Below are 14,640 nucleotides of genomic sequence, written 5' to 3' on the forward strand. Positions count from 1 at the left end.
TGCAATATGGTCTAACTGACAAGTGTGCAATTTTTATTTCATAAACCTTATTTCTCTTAAACAACAAGGTCAAGAGAAGCTTGTCTTGCAAACCTGCAGATGAGAAAGTCTATGTAGGGCTTTTCTGTTTTCTTCAGTACCTGTTTTTCCTGGCATTTGTATTATCTGAAACACCTTGATCTGATGCTCAGGTTCCCAAGCCGTTCTTCATTTTGTCTTCTGATATAAATTCTTGTCACCTAGTAAAACAGATACAACAGCTTGATGAAAAGATATTTACTTGTGTCTCCGGTTGTCCTGCAAGTTCTGTCATTTTTGTTCAACTTGTACATCATACCCTTTATCCGTTGTCTTCAGGAAACAAACAGAGAAGCTTTTGTAGCCCTGAATAAATATGGCAACCGCTTTGTGCTGGAGCTGCTTTGCTTGTACTTTGATGGGAAAATAGCTGTTGATCAGCTGGTTTCCAGACAGTCCATCTGCTTTGAAATGTTTTTAGTATTCCAAAATGTATTTACAAATCAGAAAACTAGTTAAGATTGGAAGAAGAGGCAAGTATATCACCATCGTTTGCTTTCTGAGCTTTGTATCAAGAGGCAGCCAAAGAAAATTGTTCACATACTGAAAATGAAAAGAAGATTTAGATATAAAAATGTACCTTTTTCTGTTGAGTTTTGTAGTAAATAGGATTGTTTACATTATACTTCAATTTATTTTCTATACTAGAAATAAGGAAGGAAGAAACAATTTGTTTTTTTATTACATTGCAGAAATTTCAAAGATATCTTAATCTTAGTCTTTACATACAATGATTGTTACTTTATACCTTCTGGAATTAAATCTTAAAAAGTTTTTATTCATGCTTAAGTGGAATTTCTGCCTGCATGCTTTTGAAGCTATTGGACTGACAGTCAAGTGTCTTTGTAGTCATCTTGGGTTTTTAAACATACTTGAAAAGACTACAAGCTATCCTCTAGAATGTTCTATGAACGTCATTATGTCTTATGAATAGTACAACTATGAAAATTCAATATGCATTGTTTCAATTAGTTATTTCTAAAATGTATGTTGATAACCTTTGAGAAGTAAACAAAGCTGCAGATGGAAATGTTAACAATTTTTGGCACAGAAAGTATCTTTAGTTCAATTATAGTTTTGTTAATATAAATGGTGGTTTTGCTTACTAGGTCACGGTGAGTTTTGAAGTTTTTGTGTGTTTGAAACAAGGAATAAAAAGTTGTATCCAGAATAAATTTTGGAAAATAGTATATGTGCTGTAGTGAACTGTAGATAATGGATCCTTTGGAAGAGTTCACATGTGATAGGTCTATAAATATGCAGCACTCCACTCTGCTTTGCTTTGTAATACAACAGCAAGTTCTTTTTAGTACTTTCTGTGGAAAAGTTTTGAGGAAAAACAAGTAACCTTTTGGTTAATACCTAGTAGATTAGGGCTTGGTAAGTATGACTGTGGTTCATGGAATGTCTGAGGTTGGAAGGGTTCTCTGGAGGTCACTTACTCCAACCCCCCTGCTCAGGCAGGGATACCTAAAGCCAGTTGCCCAGGACCGTGTCCAGACAGCTTTTGGATATCTCCAGGAAGGGAGACTCCACCACCTCTCTGGGCAGCCTGTACCAGTGCTTGATCACCCTCACCACAAAAAAGCACTTCCTGGTGTTCAGATAGAGCCTCCTGTGTTTCAGTTTGTGCCCATTGCCTCTTGTCCTGTCATTTGCTCTGCAGAAGAGAGCCTGGCTTTGATCTCTTTGCACCCTCCATTCAGCTATTTATATACATTGGTAAGATCTCCCTGAGCCTTCTCCTCTAGGTTAAACAGTCCCAGCTTTCTCTTACTCCTCCTGTGAAAGATACTCCAGTCCCACCATTCTTTTGATCCTTTGGACTTTCTTCAGTACCTCCGTGTGGGTTTTTTTGTACTGGGGAGCCCAGAGGTTGACACAATACTCCAGGTGTGGCCTCTCCAGTGCTGAGCAGGGGGGAAGGATCCCCTTCCTTGACCTGGGGCAACAGCGGCGCCTAATGCAGCTCAGGGTACAGTTGGCCGCCTTTGTGGCAAAGGCACATTCCTGGGTCACGTTCAGCTTCTTGTCCACTGGGACCCCTCAGGTTCTTTTCTGCCAAGCTGCTTCCAAGCTGGGTGGCCCCTTCGCATGTACTGGTGCATGGGGTTTTTCCTCCCCAGCTGCAGGACTTTGCATTTCCTCTGTTGAACTTCATGAGGTTCCTGCCAGGCTGTTTCTCCAGCCTGCCGAGTCTCTCCAAATGGCAGCCTGACTGTCTTGGCATATTGGTCACTATTCCTAGTTTTGTGTCATCTGCGAACCTGCTGAGGGTACACTCTGCCCCTCATGTAGATTGTTAATGAGGGTCTTAAACAGGATCAGACCCAGCATTTGCCTCTGGGTTACACTGCTAGTTTCTGGCCTCCAGCTATAGACTTAGGCTACTGATTGCCACACTTCTGGGCCTGGCAGTTTTCAATCCATCTCACTTTTTGCTTATCCAGCCCATACTTCAACAGCTTCTCTATGAGGATCTTGCAGGAGAGAGTGTCAAAGGCTTTACTGGAGTTCAGCTAGAAAATGTCCGCGGCTTTTGCCTCTTCTTCCAAGTCAGTCATGGCACAATAGAATGTAATAAAGTTGGTCAAGCATGACCTCCCCTTGGTGAAGCCATGCTGACTACTTCTGGTACTTCCCTGCCTTCTGGTGCCTTGAGATGGTTTCCAGGATTATCTGCTCCATCACTGTCATGGCTTAACCCCAGCTGGCAATGAAGCACCACCCAGCTGCATACTCACTCCCCCCTGGTGGGATGGGGGAGAGAATCAGAAGGGAAAAAACTTGTGGGTTGACATAAAGACAATATAATAAGTAAAGCAAAAGTTACCCATCAGCAGGCAGGTGTTCAGGCATCTCCAGGAAAGCAGGGCTCCATCATACATAATGGTTACTTGGGAAGACAAAGACCTTAAGTCTGAACGTCCCACCTCTTCCTCCTCCTTCCCCCGGCTTTATATGCTGAGCATGATGCCATATGGTGTGGAATATCCCTTTGGCCAGTTGGGGTCAGCTGTCCCAGCTGGGTCCCCTCCCAGCTCCCTGTGCCCCCCCCAGCCTGCTCGCTGCTGGGGTGGAGTGAGCAGCAGAAAAGCCCTCGGCTCTGTGCAAGCACTGCTCAGCAGGAACTAAAACATCCCTCTGTTAGCGACACTGTTTTCAGCACAAATCCAGAACATAGTCCCATACTAGCTGCTATGAAGGAAGTGAACTCTACCCCAGACAAAACCAGCACAATCACTTTCCCAGGTACTGAGGTGAGGTTTACCAGCCTGTAGTTCCTTGGGTTTTTTTTTCCTGCCCTTTTGAAGACAGGAGTGATATTTTTTTACCTCGAGTTCTGAGACATTTCTCCCAGTCACCATGATCAGTCTAAGAGTATCGAGAGGGGCCTTGCAATGACATCTTGCACTTGTGGGTGCATCCTGTCAGGCCTCATGCACTTAATTGTGCCCAGTTTGCCTAAGTATTTGCTGACATGATCCTCTTGCAATATGTCATCCTCACTCCAGACTTTCCCCTGGTCTTTAGGATTCCTGATTCTTGCATTCAGGACCACAACCTTTTCCGTGTCCTCTGTGAGCACCATCTCCTTCAGCAGTGAGCACACGTTTTCCCTAGCCTTCCTTTTGTCATCTCTAGTTATAGAAACCCCCTTCTTGTTGTCTTTGACATCCCTTGCCAGATTCAATTTCAGCTGGGCATTTGCTTTCCTTACCTCATTCATGCATGCTCGGACAATGTCTCTGTAGTCCTCCCCAGGTTACATGTCCTTGCTTCAAAGGTGTGTATGCTCCTTGTTTGGGTTTGAGTTTGGGTTTTGCCAGGAGCTCCTTATTCATCCATGCAGGCCTCCTGGCAGTTTTGTTTGGCTTCCTACTCGTTGGGTTAGTCTAATCTTCTGCAGTCTTTTTTTGTCTCTTTGCAGTCTGCAGGTCAGTTTCCTATCTAAAGAAAGAAGGAAAAATCTTCTTGTGTAGTTTATTCATACATATTTATATATAGCACTATAGTACATATGGTAGAGTAATACATAAATACTAATTTTTTAATATATGTAGTATATAAAATTGTGTCGGGTATTGTAACTTGCTTCAGTATCAATAGCTATGGATGACAGCTGGCAACACTTTCCAAGTTAATATTTTGTTCTTTATGAACAATGGTGGAATTTAATTTAATGTGAAGACTGATGCTTTTGAGATAAAAGACATGAGAATGTCCTAATGAAGGTAAGAATTCCTTTCATGCTTACTGTGTTGTTTAATGGAAGTGTTCTCTTCTTTCAGCTTCCCTGGAATTGTTCTCCTGTTTGTCTGTCTTCTTTGTCTTGCTATTACGTCCCATCATTCAGAGTACGTGGGGAAGTAGGAAAGCATCAGTGGCATAAGATGCCCTGGCACAGTGTAGCTCCATCCCAAGGAAGTATCTATATAATGGTTTAGAAAATGGCTGAGTCAAACATACTGTGCTTTTTACTGTATTATACAGTTTTGATAGCAAAATATATATTAATACTAAAACCCCTCAGTATTAATTAACAGATTGTTCTGCACAAGCATTAGCTCTTGTTTTTCTTGTTTAATGTCCTCCTCAGTAGAGAGTCTCTGTATTTACATCCTGTAGAATAAATAGCAGATATAAACTATAGTTGCTCTTCACAAAATATTAATGGCTTAAATGTGACAGGGTAGAGATCCATGCTTATGGAGTTATATGCTGCAAATACTTGGAGAGTTTAGTTACATGTGGTATGGGAACTAGAATTATGTTTCAGTTTTGGGCATGTACAGCTCTTCCGTACTATTTCCTTTACATAGTTTTTCACATTCAATCAGTCATAATGTCTCCCAGCAGACGGGTCCATTCGCACTCACTTCGCTCTGGCTCAGCTCAGTTCTAACTCAGCAGGAAATGTTCTCACCACTATATTAGGAAGTTGCTCATGTAAGTTCTCACTTCATTATTCACTTAAAGTCTTCTGTTGTTGGATACTCCAGGTAGCAATGATATTTAATAATAATAAAATAAATGACGGTATCTCCTTGGTTCCTGTAGTGAGCTCAAGGTTGTGCATACTGCATATTCTATTGGTTATATAGGGAAATCTGATTTTTTTCATTCCTTCTATAAAAATGTTTGTCCTTATCTTTGGGTTCTCAACTGTATCTTTCACTAGAATGTTGGTGATATGACAAAAGTGAAAATACTTGGTTTGCTATAGACCTGGAGGCAGTCCTATGTCTTAGTTCTGGAGAGCTCATTATTCTTATTTCACATGAACAGAAATAGCAACCAATCTGTATTTTATATACAATAGCACACTCTAGTGTGTATGTTAATTAGCCATTATAGACTGATTCTCATCGTGCTAACTCATTTTTCCAGTCATTTTTTTCTGTTGTAGTCAGTAATATTTCTTTCTCCGTACTTGGGTGAATTGGAGCAAATGTATACCATCAAATGAGAAGTTACCGGTTCCGTAACAGAATTATTGTGATACTAAATGTTTTTTGGGTTTTTTTTAAATGATGCTTTAAAGAAAAAAGAGCTGATAATTTTTGTGGAGAGGAAACTCTTGATGTAATGGAGGAATTGAGTCCATTTTGAAGAGTCTTCTAATGATGTAATTGTATGCAGCAAAACTGTGTAAGATGGTTTTGAAGAGTCTTCTAACCTGGTTGCCTGCAGGGAACTACAGTTTGCCTTTTTGCATTAGTATAGAAATGAGGAGGTAAGAGAGTACATCACTTGCTAAGATGTTGGCTCGGACTTGCAGCTAATTCTGAAGATACAACAGCCTTACAGTAGATAGGTTGTCAGCATCAAATCAGATAACTATTTTTCATGTTATGTATAGTAACATAAGACGTGGGTGCTTTAGTTAGTTAACTTACCATTTTATTGGCGCATTTTTCCTGACTTTTTTTAAACGGGGTTTATGAATTACATTGTAAAATGTAAAAAGTACATAATACCAGTTGAACTCAAAGTAAAGGATTTTATTTTATGGAGCTTATTTGATAATTTGTTTACATGGGTGAAAATTTAGGATCTTTTCCTGAATTGATTTTATTTTTTCTATCATTTTTTCTGCATATGAATGTGATCTCATAGTGCTTCTTTGCAGTATTGGCTTTTGCTTTATTTGTGTGTTACTACTCTGATATTTTTTAATGTTATAAATGGTGATTATTGATAACCTAATAAAAAAAGAGTAAGAAATTAAATTTCTTTTGCTCTGATCACAAGAGAATAGTCGGGGGGGGGGGGGGGGGGAAACAACCATGGAGTAAATGTCATAAATTCAATAGGCACGATATTTTTTTTCAGTTATTTCAGTAACTTTGGTGTTTTTTTGGTGTTAGTTACACCCACTATAGAAGTGGGATTGTGAAATTGCTGTGGTGTTTACTGTTGTGGGCTGATTTTTATCAAAAGATGTTTTGATATGTAGCCATTTGCTTCCTTTTCAGGTGGCTGTGTTTGGTGACCCTAATTTTCAGTTTCAAGTCTCTTTTTTTTTTTTGATGCTGTTTTCCATATGTATTAGGAGCACTACACAAAATATTTTTTCTGAGCATCCGTTTTTGATAATGAGAACTGCGGTTGCTTTGAATTAGATGAGAAGAAAGTGAGATTGAGTGTATCTTTTTCTTCATTTTTTGTATATGCTTTCACTTATTGCTGTTACAATATGTGTGATATGCAGGCGTCCTAGAATGGAAGGTTAGTAGGGAGTCTGTGGGTGGCATGCATTTTTCCCCACCACTTCAAGACAGTCTGCCTCTTTGAAAGTTAGCGGAAAAATGTATCAACTTTTTTTTAATCAAGGGTAATTAAATATAACAAAATAAGTTTCAGGTCTTTACTCTCTCTTCTTCCTCCATCAGAAGGATTCTCTCACTGTGGATCTTACATAGTACTGCGAGAAGTGTTACCCTTATGGTTCCCAGTGTGCATGAACACATGCCCTTGCTTTCTGTTCAAATGCTGTGTCATCAAAGAACCCTGTTTAAACTGTTTATGCTAACAATGGTTCAGTGAGACTGAAATTATTTAGGAAGCAATTCAGCTAAAAGATCTAAAAGAACTGCAAATGCAGTTGGCAGGCAGTGACAAGCAGCTGGATGGCGGGTGGTCAGTAAACTTTCCCGCTGCCACAGTCGCTTCAGAAGGCTTTTCTGCCCAGTGTGTCCTTGGGAACCCCACCTCTCAGAAGCTTACGAGGCATTTGGATCCATCTGCCTCTACAGAGTAGTTTGATTCACAGGGGTCTAACGGAAGAAAAGGGGAGTTACTTGGGTTTTAGTTTGGAAGACAACTTTCAAAGTTCAATCCTGTTCTCTTGTCCTTATCATCCAAGTTTTATTTGATATATTTCTGAAGGCACATACATTTGGTAGTGTTAAAGCATGTATTCTTATGAATAAATCGTTCACAATTACATGTTTCCTCATATAAGAGTCACAAAACAGGAAAAAATGAAACATTGGTGAACCCCGAGTTGCCTTTTACTTTCACGCTGTGTTCACAAAGAATGCTTCATGCTCTCTGGAATGACTGTCAAGATTTTGATGACAAAAATCCTCTGTCTTCCAAGTTTACGTTTAATCTCTGTCAGCATTCTGGTGTGAGATTCTCTACATCACAATGCACAAGGAGAGGCAGTGAAGGTCCTCTGACGATGATTTTACTTAAATTTCAAACTTCTCAACTCACGTTTGCTTCCTTTCTTAAAAGCATTTATTAAATAAAGGAAGGGAACAGCAACATTCTTTCAAAACCACTCTGAAGTCATGCAAACCATGCAGGGGGATTCTACAAGAGCTGGAAAACACAATATTCTCTCTTTTGTAGTATATCGGAATATTACATTTTAATTTCAGGTCTATACCATTCAAAATCTTTCATAGAGCTTCCCTTTTTTTTTCTTACAAGCAGAGTCATAATTCTGAGGGTAGTTATGTCCCTTCATTAAACTCATTTTCATATGGAAAGTACACATTTTATTGAAGATTTGTGAAGAACTAACATGACTGTTGTTCATCAAATGAGTATGCTACTGTTCTTGGAATGTTTCTGTTGTGCTCATAGATCAAACTTCCGGAGTTTCATGATTTGGCTGTCTTCATTGTTAGACAGTAAATCAATGCCTACACTTACAAAATGTGTTCCTCGAAGTGACTTTGGGTCTTCTTATTTGATATACAAGGACTAAGCACACATTCCTTTGAGTGATATAAGCTTTTGAAACACTATTTTACAGTTTCAGAAGAAAAGGCCAGCCATCCTCAAAAGAATTGAAATGCACCCTTACAAGTTAAAAGAAATAAACTTAAAGGCCTGCTGTCTTTGCTGAAAAATATTGCAAATAGAGAAAAAGGAAGTGTAGTGTTCATCAGATTAGATGAAACCCTTGCTTTGAGGGAGCGTTGCAAAGTGACCTTAAACTTTTCATCTGTGTGCTTGTGGCCTTTCATTTCCTCTTCTACCTCTGTTCTTGAAATTGCTAGACCTGAACCAAGCAAAACTGATGCCTTACTATTAGTTCTTTACTAATGACTTTTTCATACTTTAGGAGTTATTTTAAGGAAGTATGTACTCTGAAATGTAGTGGATGGAATGAATCTTCATGTTGGGAGTTATACTTTGGTGTTGATGCTTCAGCTTGTGTTACCAGTTCACATTTAGTACATGACTTAGAACAAGTCACTAACTGAAAAAACTGAGAGGCTTATTGTAAGAGGACAAACTGCGTTGTTGTTTTTTTTTTTTTGCTTTGTGTCTTGATTTGCATGGTAATGCTAGCGAGAGGCGTTGTACTTAGTAGAATGAAATATGCTGCTTGCTCGGTCAACACGCTTCATCCATGATGTCTCACTCTTACGTTCAAGGTGATTCTGACAGATCTTAGATGGGAATCTTACTTTTAACTTTCCTCAACATGGAATACATTCTCTTCGGTTTTGGTTTTGTTTTGGGTTGTTTTCAGCTAGCATAATTAATGACCATTAGCTTACTCTTTCTTTTCATATTTGTCAATCCAAGGTAAGTTACTATAGTAATTACATGTTTCTCTCTCTCTCTCTCTCTCACACACACAGACCCCTGCCATTTTTGCTTTTCACAGGGAAGATATTTGTTAAGCATTTGTGAAGTTTTGGAGTTAAGCACTGGATCACATTTTTCTTCCTTATATCAATTCTGTAATTTTATACTGCAAAAATATTTCTAGCTCAGTTTTGGGCGTTTTGTTTTTAAACATCTATAACATCAGACTTGAACTACTTTGTGGTGTCAATGACACCTATCTATCACAATGTGATTAAACTGATGTGCCCAGATGTTGTGCATTGTTATCTGACGTAGTAGTTTATTTACACATCCAAATATTTCCATCTTCAATTCTTCTGCTTCATATCAGTTGTTCTTGCACGCCTTCACAACACCCCCAGTTCTATTCAAGAGAATCTGAATGTCTCATTATTTTTGGGCCAATGATAAGTTTTTATAGCTATAATTTCAAACTTTTTGCTAAGGTGGTCCTTTCAGCTTCTAATCAAATACAGAGTTACAGACCAATTAATTTTAATGGTGTTATATCGCCTTTCATAATAAAATTGAACATGCTTTGTTAGATGCTAGGTTTTCCTTATTTCAAACATACAGATCTTAGAAAACATATAATTTTATTAATTAATCTCAACTTGAATTACATCCAAAAAAATTAGTTAATATGTAGTGTAAGTTTTGCATGGTCTTGCCCTGTAATCACTGCAAGGTAATATTTGTGATGAATGCTTCTCTGCTCTCTGCACCAGTTTCCCCAGGTGATTTAAAGCACCTGTGACCTGCTGCACTAGCTTATTTAAGAACAGATCCCTGAAGCAAAGAAGGAGGGAGGAGGGAAAGTTTTTAATACTTACCAATTTCTGATTTGGAAAAGTGGTGCTGCTCACTGATAGGCATGAAATGCTGATGAGAATTTAATGAGGTGTTCACATTGCAGACTAAGATAGCAAACCACAGGCGACCATTTTTATGTAAAGGCAAAAATATTAGAATGTTCCTGTCCATTTTACTTCCACATGATACAGTGAATAAAATAAAAACTGAACAGTACAGCTTTGTTTGAAAAACATATTCAGGATGTTCTTATGAGGAACACTTTCCTGGGAAACTTAAGAATTAAGGAAAGATAAAAAAGGAGCTATGTAATGAGTAGGAGAAGAGTGTGCTTTTCTGAGGAAGCTGAATCTGATACTCATCCATCTCAACATTTTTATTAATACAGGCAGTAAATAACTTTTACTAAAAGAGTGGTTTGGAAGTCCTGCCACCCACAGGTATACCAAGAAACCAGAAAAATCAGAGCATCAAAGAAAAACTTAAAAAAAATTGGAGAACCATTGAGAAATATCTGGGGACTAATAAAATAAAGAAATAAAAATATGTTTAATAGTAGGACTAACTTGGCTTGTCAGGTATTATATATATGCTCAATATAAGATGTGTGCATTTCTTCATAAAAGTTACTCAAAATGAAGAAAATAATTGGTCTTTACTCCCCTAATTAAAATAGTTATGTTGAGTGCCTATGTTATATATAAACTTTCCACATGTTTTTGTACAGGACAAGCATAAGCAGGAGTTAGAAGACATGAGGAAAGCTGGACATGAAGCCTTGAGTATTATTGTTGAAGAATTCAAGGTAAATGAGTTGCCAAGATTACACAATTTCTAAATTATATTGTTGTAATAGTATATAATAAGTGCACTACAGGCAGCCTTTTTGGTACTGATCGTGCTGGTTGCTCAATGTCTTTCACTTTAAGTCTGTCTTTTCTCTTGCTTCCAATTTAGACTGTTTAGCCTGAAATTTTGCATGGCATGTTTTCTCATTTTGCACTTTGGGAAACTTAAGATAAACTTAAAACGTGAACAAAAAAAAATGCTCAGTTAATTGTGGTAAACTTTTGGTTTGAGTTTGCTGCAGAAAAGCAGCATCACAGAGCAATTCAGCAGGTTTTTATTTCCACAGCACTAAGTGAAGAAGTTAAATATGAAATAAGGTTGAATCTCTAATTCTTCTCTCATGTTGTTCCTAGTTCCTCCCAGCTGATAAGATGAAAGTACTGGATCTTGCCATGGAGGATAAATCTGTGTCTTTTGTACTGTTATGGAAACTTTCTAGTAAGAAATGCACAGAGGACAAAACCTGAACCACGTTAGGAGAAGGAGTAGGTAAAGCTAAGAATACTAATTAGACTTAAGGAGGTAAAGAAGATCTGGCAGGGAAAAAAACAACCCTGATAATGGGAAATGGAAAAGAAGACTATTTTTGAAAATGAGAAGGGAGATATAAGACCTGGCAGGCAACTGTGAGCTGGGAACACAAATTTGACAGCGTAGTTATTGAAGGGGAAATTCAAACTGTAACTGTTCAACAATGGTAATTCATGCCCAAGGAATGATCTGGCATAGAGGGCAGGAAGACCCAACTGCAGAATGGTTTAAACTTGCTGGAAGCAGGATTGCCAGAGACAGCGGGAGTGAGGTTTCCCTTGGTAATGAGATATGAAATGTCACAGCATCGTCTTGTTAGCAGTCCATCCTAAAATGTGAGTGCTCGGGCCACAGTCAACAGAGCTGGCACTGGGGGATGAACTGAACACAAGGCTAAGGTGCCCCATGCCAGTGCTTACATGATTGATGCTGGTGCAAATGTGTATAAGGAATTGTCTCATATCTTTGCAGACTCCTTGTAGAGCTGCTTATGGAGGTAGGACTGTCCAATCCATTGTTCATTAGATCTTTTTACACTTAAGCACAAATTTGCCTCAAGGGATGTAATGAAATTTTTCCAATGTTATTAGGGTTGGAATGGAACTGACAAGGTAAGAAGAATAGGATTGAAGTTGGGTCTTGGGATTCAGGTAATAAGCTGAAAGCCTGAGTCTAAGACCTGCTGGTTAAGAAGCCTGCAATACTTTGTGGGTGAACGTAGGCAGGTTGGTTGGTTTGGTTTTAGGAAATACCTGAAACTTACTTGTGATGTATGCTTCTTTCTGGTGGTCTCAGGATCTGCAGCTCAAAGAGAACTGTCTGTGCCAGATTCCAAGTCTGCTGCAAAATTTGGGATCTTAATATTGTGCAAAATTGGGTTTTTAGTTAGATTCTGTGGGGCTCGTAGACTGTTCCTTATATGTAAGGCAGGCTACTAAATTCCAGGTCTGAGAAAGCACCACTCTGGAGGAGACCTGATGATGCTTTTAGGACCCTCTGCTTGAAGGCAGCCCATGTCATAGGCTGCAAAAAAGTATAAAGTAATTCTAGTCATCGTACATGTTTGCAACAATTCATAATAAGAAAGTATTTTAATAATTTTGCTAATAACTGTTAGTAGTATTCTAGCTAATATCAAAATTGGACTCCCTGTAGAAATAAGTCTGTCTCATCAATACAACTTACACTAATTTAAAGGGAACCTATCCAGAAAAAAGTTTCCATTCCTGAGAAAAGCTCAGCATGGCCACTGGTGATGTCCCATTTCTCCATACCTCCTTCATTTCACTTCTGGAGGAGAATTACTGTTTCTTTTCCCTTACTGCTTTGAGAACCACTTTGCAATAGAAGTTCTCAAATGGGAATTTTCTTTGGACTGTCTCACTTTGGATGGGCCACTGAACGTAACGTATATCAGTACTTTTCATTTCTGTTTTGTGCCAGATGCATATAAACTAGCTTGCTGTTTCTGTGTGAACTTATATTTTGAAAAACCTGGCAAGCTATTGGTAATTGCTGTACTTATGTTTCCTTCTTTGTATTTCTGAAAATATAAACAAACTGTGAAATGCAACAATTTTATAGTATGGAGCGAAAAATTTAAATATTTTCTAGATACAATTTTTTCACCATTTTAATGCCTTTATGTGAGCTAAAGGAGAATTTTGCATGGATGATGTTGTCCCTTTTAAGGAATAATTTTTTCAGGTATTGTTGGGTAAAAGAATATACTCGTGCCACATTGATTTTTGGAAAATATTTTATGAGTCTACAGCAGCTGGGAAGATCTGATATGCCATCTAGAAAAGAAGATCTGTGTTTATCAGTTTATATGATTTGGCACAGAAGATTAGGGATTTAATTGAATACTAATACTGTGATTCTAATTAATATTTATATTTAGCATATTATTTCTCATCAGATGTTTATAGTCAAGTTATATAAAGGCATTCTTTAATATCAGGGAACTATGGCATGAACATACTTCCCACAAGCTTACCTGTTGCCTCATGTGGTTAGTTGGCATATTTTTGTCAATGAGATCACAGTACTCTGAGGAGAATTGACATCAGATGTACCAGCCTCCAAATAAAATACTGTAGCCAACCTTCTATGCAAACAAGCAGTGTGTTATTTTTCAGGGTAGCAGGAAAACTGGAAAAAAAAAAAAAAAAGGTTACTAGGTTTTAAAAAAAATATCTTATTTTGGTTTTTTATAGCTTAAATACCTTTCTAGTAACCCTTTACTGTGTACTTAAACAAAAAGTTATAACAGTGAATCAACAGAGTTCAGTGAAGGCAAAAACTGTTCTGTAGTTTCGTTTGAAAAAATAATCTCATAGATTCTTGTAAAACATTAATTCATGGTTAATATTTCAATATGGAACAGGGTTAAATTTTTTTTTTCTTAAGTAAATGAATCAGATGTGGTTTTGTAATTATAAAAGTAGTATTTTACATTTTGGGGACTTCTTAACTACTCATACCTTTAGGAATTTTATACCTGTCAGACATGTTGGCAGTTAGTAGTCAGATAAACAAATGAGGAGTCCTACATATAGCATTTTTTTAAGAATGTAAAGTAAATCTGATTAGTCCTTTTAGTGAAATACAGAATTGTGAAATTCACTGACTCTTTTAATTCACTTATGATTGGCCATGTTAATTTTGTGCTGAAATATATCTTCTTTAGGATTTAAATTGTTACACTAATGCATATCATTTATATGCAGAAATTATTTCCATTTTCAGTGGATGTTGTAAGTACTATCTAATTAATCCTCAAATTACCTTGAGTGTGGAGATTCACTTAAACGTCTACTGAGTTGTTTAAAAGGCATAGGAAGGAAAATCTTTCTTACAATGAAATTGTCCTGTTTTGCATTCCTTGGGCTTTAATAAAACAAAGTGATGCAGATTATTCCAATCAAGTGCTTGCTTGTGACCCAAATTAGGTTTTGTTGCAGTTATGACTGTTGGAATTGTGACTAATCCTATATGGTGCCAGCCGATCATAATTATGGAATGCCACTCCAAGCACAGTTGTAGCATCAGTGAATGTCATGCACAACATTTGTGTGTGTGTGTGTTTTAAGGATAGCTATGTAAAAATATGAACCGTTCATCATTAGTCCCAGAAAATAATCCCCACAATCCCTCAAGATCAAATCCTCTAAATTAGGTATTGAAACTCTGGGTTGAACAGCAATGGAAAGGCGTTGACTACTTGTCTTTTCTGTATTGCTGGCACAGGTAAGTCTTCAAACTGGT

The 14,640-nt window shown here is 37.8% G+C and overlaps 1 protein-coding gene across 6 annotated transcripts in view; it reads left to right on the top strand.

Moving 5' to 3' along the window:
* The window catches only part of CCDC91 (coiled-coil domain containing 91), a 150,016-nt gene that overhangs the window by 63,077 nt on the left and 72,299 nt on the right, over positions 1-14,640 (top strand). For all 6 annotated transcript variants that reach the window (XM_055808663.1, XM_005234745.3, XM_027782887.2 and 3 more), the window contains exon 7: positions 10,718-10,795. In XM_055808663.1, coding sequence (XP_055664638.1) covers positions 10,718-10,795 — 78 coding nt within the window. The remainder of the gene's footprint in view (positions 1-10,717; positions 10,796-14,640) is intronic.

This window comes from Falco peregrinus, chromosome 6 (assembly GCF_023634155.1).
Source record: "Falco peregrinus isolate bFalPer1 chromosome 6, bFalPer1.pri, whole genome shotgun sequence".
Taxonomy (NCBI): Eukaryota; Metazoa; Chordata; class Aves; order Falconiformes; family Falconidae; genus Falco; species Falco peregrinus.